General features: G+C 58.3%; 4 protein-coding genes across 4 annotated transcripts in view; 1 reads left to right on the top strand and 3 right to left on the bottom strand.

The window, feature by feature from the left end:
* The window catches only part of PSKH1 (protein serine kinase H1), a 37,510-nt gene extending 34,276 nt beyond the window's left edge, over nt 1–3,234 (top strand). The window contains exon 3 of the mRNA XM_081217784.1: nt 931–3,234. Coding sequence (XP_081073910.1) covers nt 931–1,248 — 318 coding nt within the window. The 3' untranslated portion in view covers nt 1,249–3,234. The remainder of the gene's footprint in view (nt 1–930) is intronic.
* Nucleotides 3,235–3,316: 82 nt separating this feature from the next.
* CTRL (chymotrypsin like) lies at nt 3,317–6,389 on the bottom strand (the record flags this gene model as incomplete). Its single annotated transcript, XM_081216001.1, is given in 9 exon segments — nt 3,317–3,641; nt 3,643–3,647; nt 3,735–3,754; nt 3,757–3,867; nt 3,953–3,999; nt 4,001–4,131; nt 4,666–4,846; nt 5,421–5,586; nt 6,073–6,389. Coding segments are annotated over 9 exon segments (1,131 nt in total). The 5' UTR covers nt 6,218–6,389.
* A 1,020-nt stretch (nt 6,390–7,409) lies between these two features.
* Nucleotides 7,410–9,967, bottom strand: PSMB10 (proteasome 20S subunit beta 10). Its single transcript, XM_081217795.1, has 8 exons — nt 9,801–9,967; nt 9,479–9,566; nt 9,288–9,385; nt 9,039–9,179; nt 8,657–8,772; nt 8,493–8,551; nt 7,692–7,843; nt 7,410–7,576 (listed from the first exon to the last, which is right to left on the bottom strand). Exons 1-8 carry the CDS (start codon nt 9,854–9,856, stop codon nt 7,465–7,467), a joined length of 822 nt encoding a protein of 273 aa, XP_081073921.1. The 5' UTR covers nt 9,857–9,967; the 3' UTR covers nt 7,410–7,464.
* Nucleotides 9,968–11,277: 1,310 nt separating this feature from the next.
* On the bottom strand, nt 11,278–14,642 carry LCAT (lecithin-cholesterol acyltransferase). Its single transcript, XM_081217783.1, has 6 exons — nt 14,365–14,642; nt 13,491–13,647; nt 13,297–13,412; nt 13,109–13,204; nt 12,798–13,022; nt 11,278–11,893 (listed from the first exon to the last, which is right to left on the bottom strand). Exons 1-6 carry the CDS (start codon nt 14,633–14,635, stop codon nt 11,319–11,321), a joined length of 1,440 nt encoding a protein of 479 aa, XP_081073909.1. The 5' UTR covers nt 14,636–14,642; the 3' UTR covers nt 11,278–11,318.
* Between the last annotated feature and the right edge of the window lie 65 nt (nt 14,643–14,707).

The raw sequence follows: 14,707 nt of genomic DNA, 5'->3' as shown, positions 1-14,707 counted from the left end.
TTGAAATTATTCGAATAGTTGCTTAGCACTGGGGGCTAAGAGAGCGAGTGTGAGCAAGTGTCCTTTAACCTGAGAACCTGAGGATTCAGCCAGGTGAAGACAGTTTGTGCAGGCTGAGGCCCTGAGACAGACGGCTGTTCGGTGTGTGGCTGAGATGAGGCAGCCGTGGGTGCATGTAGCAGAGCAGGCTTTGTGCTGAGGAAAGAATGTACTAAAACGAGGCTGGCACAGGGTACTGCCAGGAGCCCCTGTGTGGCTTAGGTCATGCAGACATGAGAAGCACCCCTGAGAAGAGTCCTGATCCCTGCTGGGCTCCCAGGATCCCCCTGCCATCCCAGCAGATGGAGAAATCTAGTTGCCTTGAATTGTTTCCTTTTCTCCTCATGGCTGAGAGGCTGAGGCTGAGGCTGATGCAGAGAATGCAGTGATTACTTTGGCCACTTTTTCAGTTGGAAGGGAGGGCGAGCCCTGTTTTTAAGGACTAGGAAGTGGCCCGGTATGGGCATCCAGTGATGGGAGCTTAAGTCCGGCTCAAGATAATGGTGGAAGGTTTGGGTCGTTCTCATTAAATTGCCCTGAGTTATGGTGGTCCTAGGGTAGGTTGGGTGGTCTTGACGGGGGCCACCTCCTTGAACCAGGCTTTGAGTCCAGGGCACCTTTGAAGTTTGCTCCTGAGGGAGGGGGTGGATCCTTCTCCTCCTATCACACTCCTTGTCACTCAGAGAACAGCCTCTGCTCAGTGGCCTGGGTCAGCACTGGATGGGAAGGGGAGGCCCGGAATGCTCTACATGGGAGGAGCCGGGCAGTTCCTCTCTCTAGGGGGAGAGTGCAGGGCTACTGGACAGGTCTGAGTGTTGTGTAGGTGACATCATCGGGATGTTGAGGGCAATGTTGAGTGTGCTCGCTCTAATGCTTGTCCTTGGCTTCTAGCCCTGGCCCAGTGTGTCCAACCTGGCCAAGGACTTCATTGACCGCCTGCTGACGGTGGACCCCGGCGCCCGTATGACAGCATTGCAGGCCCTGAGGCATCCGTGGGTGGTGAGCATGGCAGCCTCTTCGTCTATGAAGAATCTGCACCGCTCCATCTCCCAGAACCTCCTCAAACGCGCCTCCTCGCGCTGCCAGAGCACCAAATCTGCCCAGTCCACGCGTTCCAGCCGCTCTACACGATCCAACAAGTCTCGCCGAGTGCGGGAGCGAGAGCTGCGGGAGCTCAACCTGCGCTACCAGCAGCAGTACAATGGCTGAGCTGCCAGGCTGGGGTGCTGACATGGCATGGCCCCAGCCTGGCCACACATTGCTGTGCCATCTGGGCCCACCGCCCTCTCTAGAGATAGGTCTGTATGGTCAGTGGTAGGTGAATGGCCCCAGCCCCTTCTCTGTGCCTTCAGCAGTCCCCATCTTCACCCTGGGCCTGAGTCTGGTGCGACAGAGTGGAGGGAGCCCTGGGGCATACGAGCCCCCTGAACAAGGAGCCTGGTCTGGCACTAATGCTCCTTTTGCTGGACAACTGCTCTGGTACATACTGGGGGAAGGGCAGGGCCTGGCCTTCAGTCTCCTCACCTCTTGGCTCTTCCCTAGACCAAAGGAGCATGCAGTGCCAGGTAGAGGGTGTCCTGTGGTCCCAGGACTCTTTGGGACAGTTACTTCTGGAATCCCCCCTTTCCTCTACCAAGCCTTCCTGTCTGCCCTCCCCCGGCCCCACATTCCATGGCATCCTGATCCTCATGATTATGCTCCAGTGAGAGGCCCAGGTAGGCCCACAGCTTGTGCCTTGGCTGGACTCTCAGCCCCTGGCTAAGTCTAAACAGCCTCCCACCTCCCAGCCAAGATCTGTCTTCCTTCATGGTGCCCCCAGGGACCCCTCCCGGCCCCAGGACTTGCCAGGATCTCTGGTGGTAGGACCATGGAATGGTCCTTGGCCCTCTGGCCTGTGTGGCCATGTTGGTAGCAGGCTTGCTCCAGGCTTCAGCCTCTCTCTGACTATGAGAGTTCCTGCCCACCAGCCTACTGCACTCAGTGCCTTCTTTACAGAGCCTGTTGTCACCTCCCTCTCCCCCTCGGATGCCCATTCTATTCCCCAGGTGCCTCCTTCCCAACTGTGCGGGGTTAAAAGGAGCCCCACTGCTGCTACCTGGGGGATGGGGGCACCTGGGCCAAAGCAAAGGGCAGGGGCTTCTGAGGGAGAAGCCCCATCAGGATTCCAGTGTCAGCCTTGGTTCCACCCTTGGTGTTGCCTCTCCCTTCAGGTGCTGCTGTTCCCTCCTCTGCAGCTGCATGAAGGAGCCATCTAGTGTCTGGCATGCGTATGGGCGGCCTAGGAATGAGCACCATGCTCTCCCTTTATCCTCCAAGAGGAAGTCGGAAGGAAGGAGCTGCTGCATTGAGGGAGGGTCCCCGGGGTGCTCAACCCTATCTCCTTCTGCTGAGCTTCTGCGCAGCTCCCCTTGGAACTTAGCCATACTGTGTGACCTGCCTCTGAACCCTGAGTGCCTGGGGCACTGACCTTCTCACGGTGGCCTTGCTCAGTCCAGCCTGTCCCTGCTTCTTTTCACAGCATTACCCTTCCATTCTGGGCCCCGCTGAATCTCCGTCTGGAGGGAGCACCTGCGAGAGGTGGGTGGAATTGGGTGGCTGCTTTCCCAGAGGTCTGAGCCAGACCATCCTGCTGTCAGTCATGGTGCCTCCCCACCACCACAGACGGGGCTGGAACCCAAGCCCTGTCCCTCCACAGCTGCTTTCAGTGGGTGGGAAGGAGCCAGGGCCCAGCTTCAGCCTTAGCTGGACTGCAGGTCCCCTGCCAGCAGGGAGGGTTTGGCTCTCAGTTCCTCCCAGTGGTTCCCTTGGGCTAGGCCCTCCTCTTTTTGCATGTGCCACCTCCAGTGGGAAACCAAGCCAAAAGAGACCACTCTGGGCCAAGTCATTCGTGCCTTGTACACCCCCTCCTCCTGTCTCTAGTTCTCCTAGCACAAGGCAGTGGAAAGCCCAAGCCCCATGGCCTCAGAATTCCCCCTACTTCCCCAAGTGCCTCTGGGGATTTATTTCCTCTTTTGGCCAGGATGGGCCTGGTCCTGAAGGTAGGACAGAGGGAGTTTGGAGACTTGGGCCTTTATGCCATGGACTGTGGATGGAGAATGTGCAGTTATTTATTTTGTGTACTCAAGTTTGTAAATGTATCCTTCGTACTCAATAAACAGGCTGCCTTCCCCAGGGAAAGCTGCCCATTCATTCCGACAGCCCAGTCTCTTGCTGTGGACAAGAGGTTGCCCAGGAGGCGGTGGGGAGGTGGGGAGAGCCCAGCCTGGTCACAGCTAGTCTAGGAGGATCCTGACTCCTCAACACCTGCCGTGCCAGAAGACAAAGTCCGCTTGGGGAATGGGGCCTCCAAGAGCCTCTCCTTTTCCCTGAACCAGGCAGACAGACAGGCATACACAAAAGGGCAGAGCCTGGGGTCTTTATTGGACTGAGATGGGGAGAGGGCCTGTGGTGGGCTTGGCTGTAGGCTATGATTGATCCAGGTACCGAACTTGCTAACCCAAGTGTACGTGGCAGGCGTGCACACGTTGCAGTCATTGGTGCCCCAGGAGACAATACCAGTGAGTACCCACGTGTCCCCCTTCTGGCAGACAAGCGGGCCTCCAGTCACCCTGATGGAAGGAGAGGGGAGAAGTCAGTGTGGGGGGTGGGAGTGCCACAGGACAGTGCAGAGGACAGGACAGGGTGCCAGTGCTCACCTGGCACGAGGAGGCCCCGAGGCCCCTGCACAGATCATACAGTTGGTGATGCGTGAGCCCCAGTATTGCTGGCACTGACTCACGGTGACCAGGGGCAGAACCACCTGCTGCAGGTGTGCGGGAGTCACACTGCCTGTGGGCCGGGAGTGGGTGGTTAGGTCCCAGATGACTTGTCCCCACCCTGCCCTCCCACCCAGAGTTTTGGCCCGAGTTCCTACCCACACCGCTGAGGCGGCCGCAGCCATTGGTGACACGTGAGGCCTTAAGGCAGCACCTCATTTGAGGAAGCCAGGCGAACTGGTGAGATGCGTGTTGTGAACTGGGCTGGGGAGGTGAGCTTTAGTAGCATCAGATCATTGTTCATGGTGGTGGGGTTCCAGAAAGGGTGCGTGATGGCCTGCGGAGCCAGAAAGGGGCCATGCAGGATGGGGGTGGACACAGGCCCTCAGGGTGATGGGTGCTGAGGGGACTAGGCCAGGGCCTGCTCTGAATTCCTCACCCCCAGAGCCCACACACCTACACTGCTCACTCTTCCTTCCCCACCTGCAGTCCAAGCACTGACCCACAAGATGGACAGAACCTGCAAAGGCTCAGTGCTGGATGATAGGTCGTACTCGCCCAGGATGGCAAAGTGGCAGCCAGGGCTGCAGTGAGAGTGGGGTTGGGCAGCCACAAGGAAGGCAGAGTGACAAGAGAGGGGCCTCCAGGGCAAGGAGGCGGGGAGGTGGGGGCTGGGGGGGTGCAGGTAGAAGGGAAGCACTCACACAACATTGCAGTGGGCAGCAGTGACCACCCAGGACTGATGAGGCAACCACCGCAGAAGTGGAAGCCATTGCTGTCCTGGCATCAGGGGTCAGAAGTGGGGGTGGGCCCAGGCTACACCCAGGCATGAAACACCTGAAACCCTGCCCCACCCCCAGGGTGCATGTACCTGCAATGACACCTGCCAGGGCCACGAGCCCAGCACTGCGTTCTCCCCATCGACAATCCTCTGGCTGAAGCTCAGCACCGGTCTGATGGCAGGAACGCCGTAACCTGACCATTGGGCTGGTGAGGACCTGCTTCCCATGTCCCAGCACACCTCTCCTCTCCTCCTCCTGGGTGCCCCCAGGCTGTGCCCCCCAGAGGGGTCCAGATCAAGAGGGCTCATCACTACCCCTTCTCACCCTGAGCACCTCTGGGCCTCTATAGCTATCTCAGTTGGCCCCATCCACCCAGCCCCCAAGTTCTGTCCATTCTTCCTCATCTCTCTCCAACCTACTCCCCACCATTCCCCAACTCCACCCCACCCCCAATCCCAGGCCATTTTTCTCCCTGTCCCCAGGAATATTCCTGTCTCCTTCCTAGCCTCTGCACTCCCTCCAGACCTCAACGGTCCATACCCCACATGCAACCAGAAGGCTCTTCCTAAACTACACGTCCAACCTTTGCTTCTCAGCTTCCTAAACCCTCCCCGGCTCTTGGGCCCAGCCCAAGCTCCTGTCCCATTTGGGAGACTGGCCCCTGACCCCTTCTTGCCTCCTCCCAGCCTTGCCACATCCTTTCTCCTTTGCCCACTCTGTCCACCTGCTTCCCTTCTAGCCAGCCTGGCCCCTGCCCTGAGCCCCTGAGCAGGAAGCCTGGGCTGCTGCTGGGAGCTGGGTTGCCCTAAGGCTGTTCAGTCAGGGCTGGGCCAGACCCACTCACCCCAGGAGGAGCCATGGAGGACCACGGTAAGGATGAGGCTGAGCAGCAACACTGTGGCAGGCATGAGATTGAGAAGTGGGCCTGGCTTTATGGTTCTCTTCATCCTTGAGCCAAAGTCCCAGGACTGAGGCCAGGCAGCTGTGGAGGTTCAGCTCCCAGCCATGCTCTAGGCAGGAGGAGGGTCTCTTTAGGTCAAAGTCCTCCACCCACGCCTTGACTTACCAGACAGAGCCCAGGTGTGAGGCTCTCACCTCCTCCACCCCCCAAAGCCTGGCCCCTGACTGGATCCCTGAACCACCTCACATCCCAAATGTTGAGCACCAGGTGCCAAGGACTTGTGGTTAGACTTAACGGTAACCACCTGGTGGCTGGGATCAGTGAAGTCTCCCAGGGCTATCAGGAGCACCAAACTCACAGAAGCCTGCTCAGCACCCAGGGGTGTTCCTGACTGGTAGAGGGAATGTCCACCTGCACCAGCTCTGCTGTGGAAGGGCCAGGGCCAGGACGGGGGTGCTGGCGGGTTGCAAATCCTATCACCTCAGTGATCAACTTGGAATGGGTGTCACGGTTTGCTCATCAACTTGGAATGGGTGCCCCGGTTTGCTCAGGGAGATGCTGACTCTCCTGCCACATGGTGTGTTTGGACCCATACCTTCATCTGTCTGGCTCCAAAGCCCACACTGTTCGTGATGAGATGATACACCTAGGAGGGGCCTTGTGCACAGGAGGGCAAGGTATGAGCCCTTGGTGACTGGCTGATCCTGGATGGAGATCAGGGGTGGAAGGATGACAGCCATCAAATCTCTGACAGCCTCCAGGCCTTGGGGCTCCCATGGACAAGCCCCTGGTATCTACAGTCCATTCACTGTAGAGCCCCAAGCTGAGCCTGAACCGAGGGAGAGAAGACACCCCTGTGTGCAAAGTTGCAACAGGTAAGTTGGCTTGCCTCCTTCTAGGGGTGTGAGGGCTTTGGCTGATTCAAGAACACATCAGTCAAAAAAATAAGATGAGTTAATTGCTGACTAGAGGGAAGGATAAATAGATACATGGTAAAGCAAATATAACAAAATACTAATTGTAAAGTCTGCAGTGGGTATATAGGTGTTCAACTTTTTTCCAGATTTTATGTTTTAAGATTTTCATAATAAAATACTGAGGGAAAAAGCATAATCAGGGACCCAGGGATGTCCAGCCTGGAGTAGACACTCCCCAGGGGTTGGGCAGACTCTCTCTAACAGTTCCAAAGCTCCAGGGGAGCTCAGCCATTCTCTCCCAAGGCAGGATGCTTCCACTAGCACCCTGCTCTTGGGCTGACACTCCGTGGGTGCTCAGCAAAAGTCTGCTGGATAAATGTGTCATGTCATCTCTCCCCACGAGTCCTGTGACCCCTGGCACCCAGAAAACTTGGAGTCAATCCCCTTAGTCACAGCCCAACATGTGCAAACAGAAGCTCAGCATCATGTCAGCACCTCAGGTATGCCTGGTCATCAGAGGGGTTTCACAGATAAAGGCGTTGCAGCGGTGAGGAGTGCGCTTGTGAGAACTTGCCCTTGGAATCATGGAGCAGCTCCCCCACCAGCATTTTAGCCATCAGTGGGGATGGGGGGGTCTGACTGAGAGCTGTAGGCTGTGTCCTTGGCCACTGTTGAGCCAGGTAAAGGCTCTATGTGGGGGCAGTACATAGGACCTTTTGAGTTGTACAACAGCCCTCAGAGGACTACAGGGCAAGAGCAAGGCATGGGAGTGGTACGGGGAGCCTCTGTAGTGTGCAGAGTCAGGAGGGGGGGCTTTCCACTTTGAGCCTGTGATACTTGCCAGGGCTGGGGTTCTGGAGGGGTAGATGCCTAAGGTGATGGGTAAAGTGCACCCCTTAGGCTAGGCACTGAAGCCATGGGAGGAAGTGGCCCCTGCAGGGATACCTTAGGCACAGAGCCCTGCTGGCTGCTTGTCCCCCTCCACCCAAGAAGGACACAGCCATCTGTCTAGGTATTGGTGTTTTCTGGGTTTATTCCTCCTTGTTCCAAGCTCTAAGCCTCAGCCTACTTCACTCCACATCCATGGCCTGCACAGTTTCCTCCAGCAGCTCCAGGGTCAGCGGCATCACTGTCTCCGACAGGACAGCTGTGGTCCCAGGGGCAAAGCGGTACCGGCTGGACCTGGGAAGGAGAAAGGATGACCTCATCAAGTGGCCCGTCCTCTCTTTGCAGCCCCCTATTTCCCTTGCTACCACCCCATCCTCCCCTGTGATTCCCCCATCTCCCATGCTCCTACCTCTCTATAGGCTCTGTGGGAGAGCTCAGTGTTCGCAGCAGCTTGGCGCTGGTCCCACTGATCACACATGCATCCACACTGCCCCCAGAGCCCAAGTCACCCAGGATCCCTGCAGTGATGGCTTCCACCAGCAGCTCCTGCGCTGCCTCCAGCTGTAAAGATGTGTGTGTGAGTCCTGATGGACCCTTTAATATCACTCTCAGGCTACAGCCTGGAGACGGTTAATCTTGAAGGCTGGACTATTTACCATTTGCTCACACCCAAACTCCTCTCTCTCCCTACACCCCCATCTCCACCCCAGGCTCCTCTACCCTGGTTTCAGTATCCCTCTCTCCAGAGACCCCAGTGTTCCCACTGCCCCCATCTTCACAAACTTCTCTGAGTCACACTTGTGGCTCTGCTTCCAGTGGCCTGTTCACCCACCCCCAATCCCTGGCTCACTGCTTTTTTCTTTCTGGGCCATAAGCACCTATAAAGTGACATATGCCTCCTGCTTCCATCCACCCCAAACAAAATCCAGACTCCAGACCCCACCTGCTGTTCCCTTCTCCCTAAACACCAAATGGCCCTCTCTGAGTTTTGACTTCTGGGAAAGTCCAAGCTTTGGCACTGTTGGAATAGCACTTCACCCTCACTCCACTGGCCCCTCAGTCTCCACTCAGTCGTCACCTCCGAGAAGCCTAGCTCTAGAGTAGGCCAGGGTACCTCTGCGTTTCCCCAGCTCCCGGGTGTGCACTTCCCACCAATGCACGCGGGGGTGGGGGTGGGGGTGGGGGCGGGGGCGGGGGAGATGTCGCTCACCGTCATGTTCGGCTGGAACCGGTCCTCTAGCACTGCCAGGGCCGCATCCTGGCCGGAGCCTGCAGGCAGGAAGGGCATCTGAGGTCAGCCGCGGCCTCCCAGTCGCGGGATAAACGTTGAGGTCCCACGGGCGGGGTTCGCGGGAAGGGGGCGGAAGCGCTCACCCATGGCCGTGAAGGGCAGACGGCTGTAGGAGCCGTGGGGGTGCACGCAGTAGAGCTGCGGTCCGGTGAAGTCTACGCCGCCCACAATCAGCGAGGCGCCCACGTACCCCCGGTACCTTTTCGCGGAGTGGGTGCGGTCAGTCGAACGCACAGGAATCCAGGTCCCGCCCCTCCGCGATACCGCCCCTACACCCGAGCCCCGTCCCTTCCCGTGGTCTGGCGCCCAGCGTTCCTTCCTGCCACTCTCTTAGCTTCTCTTAGGCCAGCCTCTTCCGGTCTCTCGGACCTCGCGGCCCCGCCCTTTCTCCTATCAAGCCTCTTCTCAGCCCGGCCCTCCCCGCAACTGCCCCACCCCAGGATCATTTTAGCCCCGCCCCAGCACCGGAAGAGCGTCTGGCGCAACGCGCGGGTGACCGTGGCCACGCGGGGCTCGCGGCCTGTGGACAGCGCGTGTAGCTCCATGTTGGACGCCGCCATCCGCGTGGTCATCTCTGCGTCCGCGGCTACTCCAGCCCCACAGCAGCTGAAGGCGAAGGGAGGGTTCGTGTGGGCGGGACTAGGATGTGCTGGGACCCGGGATGGGAACGAGGGGGCGGTTCTTGAGGGGGGAACTGGGCGGGGGAATGCTCACTAGATTTTAGGGGCGATGAAGTGGATCTTTTCGCAGCTCTGGTACGCCACGATCGAATCGTTAGTGGCCCGCGTATCCGCGCCCAGGATGACCCCGTCCTGCGGGGGGGGGGGGAAGGAGCCTTTGGCTCAGTGCCCACCTCCCACTCCCGGCCGCTCCTCTGAGGGTTACAATCCCAACGCCCTACTCACTCGGAACACAAGGCCTGCGATGGTGGTTCCGGTCTTGCGTGCATGAGGGACACGGAGCCCCGGGAGGGAGCGTTCCAAGGCTGCGTTTCTGGAAACGGAGGGGAGAAACCCAGGTTTCAGTTCTTCTGGGACCGTCATCACATCCCCTAACTCCGTCGCGGTTTCCCTCACCTTTCGGGTAAGCCTGGGAACCCAAGTCGTTCCACACACGTACCTTCCCCCACCCTCGCCCTCAGGAATGTTAAAGACCCTGGGGCTCCCACTCCCGGAAGCCCCCACTGAGGGCGTAGGCAGCTGGGGAACCAACCATTCCCCCACTCACCTTTCGCAGTTTTCGAAGGAGAAGCCCTTTTGGGGTTCTAGCGCTGTCTTCTGCATCTCCAGGTGGGCAGGGGGTCAGAGGAGTGGGATCAACACGGAGGGAGGAAGGCCAAAGCCTTGACCTCTCTCGGGCTGCACTACTGAGCTTTCTCCTTTCGCTTTCACCTTCCCTCAGAGCATGCCAGCCCCTTTTTTCTGCATCTTCTCTTTCACTTTCACCTTCAGCTCTGGTCCTAGGCAGCTTGGGAAGGGGGAGATGCCCCTTGCCTGGCTCTCCATGCTGCTCCTGGGCCCTCTGAACAGAGGGACAGATCCCTCCTCTCTGGCCACTGTCCAGCCTGAGCCCCGAGCTCTGCCTACCCTGACCCCAACCCTAACCTCAGGTCCCAATGCCCTGAGGCTGTCACATTGACCAGGTCTCTGTTCTCATTGTTAGTGGCCTTCCAACAGCATCAGTCATGGCTGCCATTTGTCATTCTCCCAACTCCTGCCTCTTTTGCTACCTTTGCCTTCTTCCTAAAACCTCAAACACCGAGGCTCAGTCCTTGGCTAAGGTGATGCTGATCCTTCCGTCTTCCATGTCTCGGATGCTGTCTTCCCTCTCTCAAGAGGGGCACCGTAGGTGTCCATCTGGTGGCTCATAGGCATGCTGGGCTCTACCCATGGCTAAGCCTTATTTCACATCCCAAATGACCCTTTATCCACTTCTTTCTCCTAATTACTGCTTGTTTCAGCTAGCATCCTCTCTCCCCTGGACACTGCACTGGCCTCTCTGGTTTCCCCACACTTCCTGCCCCTCACCCTCCACCCCAGGCTACACTCTGCCCTGCAGAGAGGGGGCTCTTTTCTAGATTGGCGATCTGGTCACACTCTTTCCCTGGTTAAACCCTGTATCAGCTGCATGCTGCTCTTAGGTTGAAACCAGTCTTTACAGTTACCCTTCTCATTCCATCTGATCTCAGCACAGGCACCACCTCCTCTGGGAAGCCTTCCCTGACCCACAAGAATCCCCACCTTGTTCCTCCCTAAACTTTTCTCTCAGATCACTTAGCTCCGTTAATTAAATCTTCAGTATTGAAATGACCTATTTAGTGGCTGTCACTCTCCTAGATGCTAAACTCTTGTGCCTCTGTCACCCACCTAGCATTTAAAAGTCTCTGTCTAGAGGTGGGTTCTCACCTGCCCTTTTGGGAGCTAGGAGGGGCAGCTCAGATCTTCTCCATCCTGCACCCTAGGCTCCACGTACCCCCATTCTACAGCTGTGTGTGCAGCTCCCTCCAGTCCCCATGCCCAGAGCAGAGGCAGGCACAGAGAGGCTGCTTAAATAGCTCAACCAGAAGAGTGGGAAGCTGTACATCTCAAGGTGCCCAATTCAATCCCAGGCTCTAGCAAAGCTCTTCTTGCCCTATGCTCCACAAAGCACCAGGTCTGCAGATGAATGAATCCTGGTGTGAGGACCTTAGTGCCTTTCCCTGAACCCATAACACACGTCAGGGCTTATAGCAGCAAAGGAAGGTCTTTATTCAGGGGGCATGGGCCTTGGGCTGGCAGTTGGGGGTACGGCAGTGCTATTTCGGTAGGTACCCAGGAGGATGGCATTGATGTGCTCCAGTGTCTGGTTGCTGAAGACCATATTGAGGTGCTGTATCCCAGGCAGAGGCAGCAGGTGCACAGGCTGCTGTTGGCGGCCCTGCCACTGGGCACAGAGCTCGGTGCTGCGCGTGGCCACGGTGTCATCCCCGTCCTCATAGAGCACACCCACAGGGTCCGTGTAGGGGAAGCCATGGTCAAAGATGTAGGTGCTGGGTGTGGGCAGGCCCACGCCATACAGACAGTATACTTCCACTCCAGGTGCTGGGAGCCCTGCCAGCAGGTCACGTGACTGTAACCACATGTACCAGCCTTCCTCAAAGTGTAGGTCTGTAAAGAAGCGCTGCAAGTCACGGCTTGTGTAGTTGAAGGTGGGGGTGGAAATGAACACGTGGTCCTCGGGCCATGCCTGGCTGGAGGGAAACATCCAGGGGGACGCTGTTGTCATGCGCTGCTCCTCTTTCAGCTTGATGCTGGACATGATTGGGATGCCCTGGTTGTCACCTGTGGACACAGAGCAAGGTGGGGCAGGGAGCCAGTCCTGGCTACCCCCGGCCCACAACTTGCCCCCCAGCCCAAGCTCAGCTGGATGCTCAACCTTGTCTTGCCCACTCCAAACATCGACTCCAAGTCATGGACTAGAACTGGCCTGGCATTCAGGAGGTGCTCCGTGTGTACTTGTTAAGTGAGAAGCCCTAGAGGCACCTCTGTGAGGGAGAGCTGCAGAGCTTCAGCAGGCGGGCAGGGAGGGGTTTCCTGTGTGTGTGAACAGTGGGGGATGGTGCCGGCAGTTCTCTCTCAGGCAAGTGTCTGTTGGCCCCTGTGGCCTGTGCTGCACAGGGCTCAGAGCTGTGTTCTGGGAAGAATGAAATGAGACCAATCTCTGTTTGACACTCATTGATATAGTCTGGGGAGTGTTTCCTTCACTTAAGCTCCTAGGGGTAAGGCCATGTCTGGCTGTGCTCAGAATACAGTGGGTGCTCCGCAGGTGGTAGCTATGCCACTCCTTGGGGAAGGGCATGAGGGGCTCCCGGGGTCTGGCCCTGGCTTAGGGCAGATCCCTGGGCAGAGGGGCTCCTGGGAGCAGAAGGCAGCCAAAAGTTGAGTGGGCAGGACCTGAAGCTACAAGGAACAGACCTCAGCAATGAGTCAGATTGCTGGGATTAACTTCCTCTTTGTTTACTTCCCCTTTGTCATCACTGAGACACTGTCAGGAGACACTCTAATGGTCTAGGCCAGGCTCACTGCTCTCAGAGGGCCAATGAAAGGGGCTGTGCCCCAGAGGTGGTAGACAACACCCCCAGCCTGGCATTGCGAGAAGAAACGGGAGTGAGGGCAGGCCCACGGTCAGCTTCATTCCACCCCCCATCCCTCCCCATGGGACACAAGTGATCAGAGGCCCTCTCACCTGAGGCCAAGATTATCATGGGCTTGATGGAGCCACCCCAGGGAGCCCCAAGAGAGATGAAACCATCGATGAAGCGGTCCTTCCAGGCCTGGGGCTGGCGCAGTAAGAAATAGAGCAAGTGCAGGCAGCCGAGGCTGTGCCCAATGAGGAAGACAGGCCTTCTGTAGGTAGCGTGCATTTCCTCCACTAGCCCAGCAAGCTTCAGGTAGTACTCCTCCTGCTGGCCTGCCGGGGGGGGTGGATGGGTCAGCACAGCTGGGACTAGGGGCCACCTGCCCTGCCCCAAGTCCCCTAGGCACAGAGACACTCACTGGGCTCCAGCCGCCAGTCGTAGGGGGCGGCCCGCACCGTCTCATCCCGCACATACCCATTGTTGACCAGGTTCTGAACCAGTGTGTGCATGTAACCTGTGGGCGAGGCAGCGGCACTGGGGGTTCTGGCCGTGGCTCCTGCAAGCCCACCAAGCCTAGAGCCCCACAGTTTCCTGCAACACACACACCTGCCAACTTGCTGTTGTCCAGATACTCAACAGAGTAGGTCTTGCCAAAGCCGGGAACACGGATCTGTACACCGGGGGCATTGGATACTCGCCCAGAGCTGCGGTTGTAGACAACCCTGGGGGCAGCGGGACAGTCAGCGGAGCGGCAACCAAGGAGCAGGGTGGGGGGCTAGGCCAGAGGGAATGGCACGAACCTGGTGTTATCAATCCAGCAGTCTACCCCAACGGGTAGGAACATATTGAGATCCAGCCAGATGGTGAAAAAGTCGTCTGTCTTGCGGTAGCACATCCAGTTCACCACATTTGGTTTATCCAGCTTGGCTTCCAGCTGATTCCCCAGGCAGCCAGGCACTGCGGGCACCAGCCTTCACTCTGGATCCCTCCCATTTCCCTGCAGTGGACCCCACCCCGGTCTCACCTCCCCGACACTACAGTGACCAGCCCCACCCTTTCACCTCCCACACCCTCCACCCCCAGGGACGAAGGACAAGATCCTCTATTTCTGATCATATCCCCCACCCCGTCCCCCGAAAGCCCAGGCTCCCCTCAGTCAGGGAAGGTACAGGGGCCAAGGCCACTGACCCCTGCCCCCACCAAGCAAACATGTAGCGTGGCTCTCCATCACTGCCAAAGTCCAAGGGGAGAACAAATAGTATGAGGGAGTGGGGCCGGGCCTAGGAGCAGGGGCAGGACCTGATGAGCCTCTCCTGCTCTCCTGGGCTGGGCACCTTGTCCTTGCCGGGGTGGGGGTGGAGGAAGGAGTGGTGGGGCTTGGACCGGGGTCCAGTGGCTACAGCTGACCACAGCTTGTAATGCCCAGGCCAAGCCCTCAGGCACACCCACCCTCTACTCCACCCACCTCCGGGAGACAACTCTGAGACACGAGAACTGTGGTGCGAGAAGGGGTTGATTTCTCTGCAGGACAAGCCTTTGGCCCCTCCAGACGGTGAGGCAGGGATCAGGGCTAATGCAAGGGCCGAAGGGCCTCGGCAGGCTCTGCTACCAGGGGCTGGGGCCCAGGTTCCCCAAGGTCTGCCCTGGTGTATCAGGGGCCTGGTGGGGGCTTACCGAGGATGACGGGCCGTGTGTGGTTACTGAGCTCAGCCTTGGGCGTGGTGTGCGGGGGGAAGAGCACATTGAAGAGCCAGAAGGGGGCGGCGGGGGGAAGCAGCAGCCCCAGCAGCAGCAGGACCCACTGCCGTGGGGAGCCAGGCGGCCCCATTCCAGCCCTTGTGCCTAGTGCCCAGTGAAGCAGCCCTGGGCTGGCCTTATCTGGAGTGGGGGTGGGAGGGGCCCCAGGGTCAGTGGGAGGGACAGCCTGGCCAATGGGGGTGGCCATAGATTTCCGGAAAGGGGCACAGCCTCAGGGAGCCGGCTCTGGGCCTGGGTTCAGTTCCGCCTTCTTCCCTTG

This window comes from Mesoplodon bidens (genome assembly GCF_964165515.1).
Source record: "Mesoplodon bidens genome assembly, chromosome: 18".
Taxonomy (NCBI): Eukaryota; Metazoa; Chordata; class Mammalia; order Artiodactyla; family Ziphiidae; genus Mesoplodon; species Mesoplodon bidens.
This window is presented reverse-complemented; position numbering and strand designations above follow the sequence as displayed.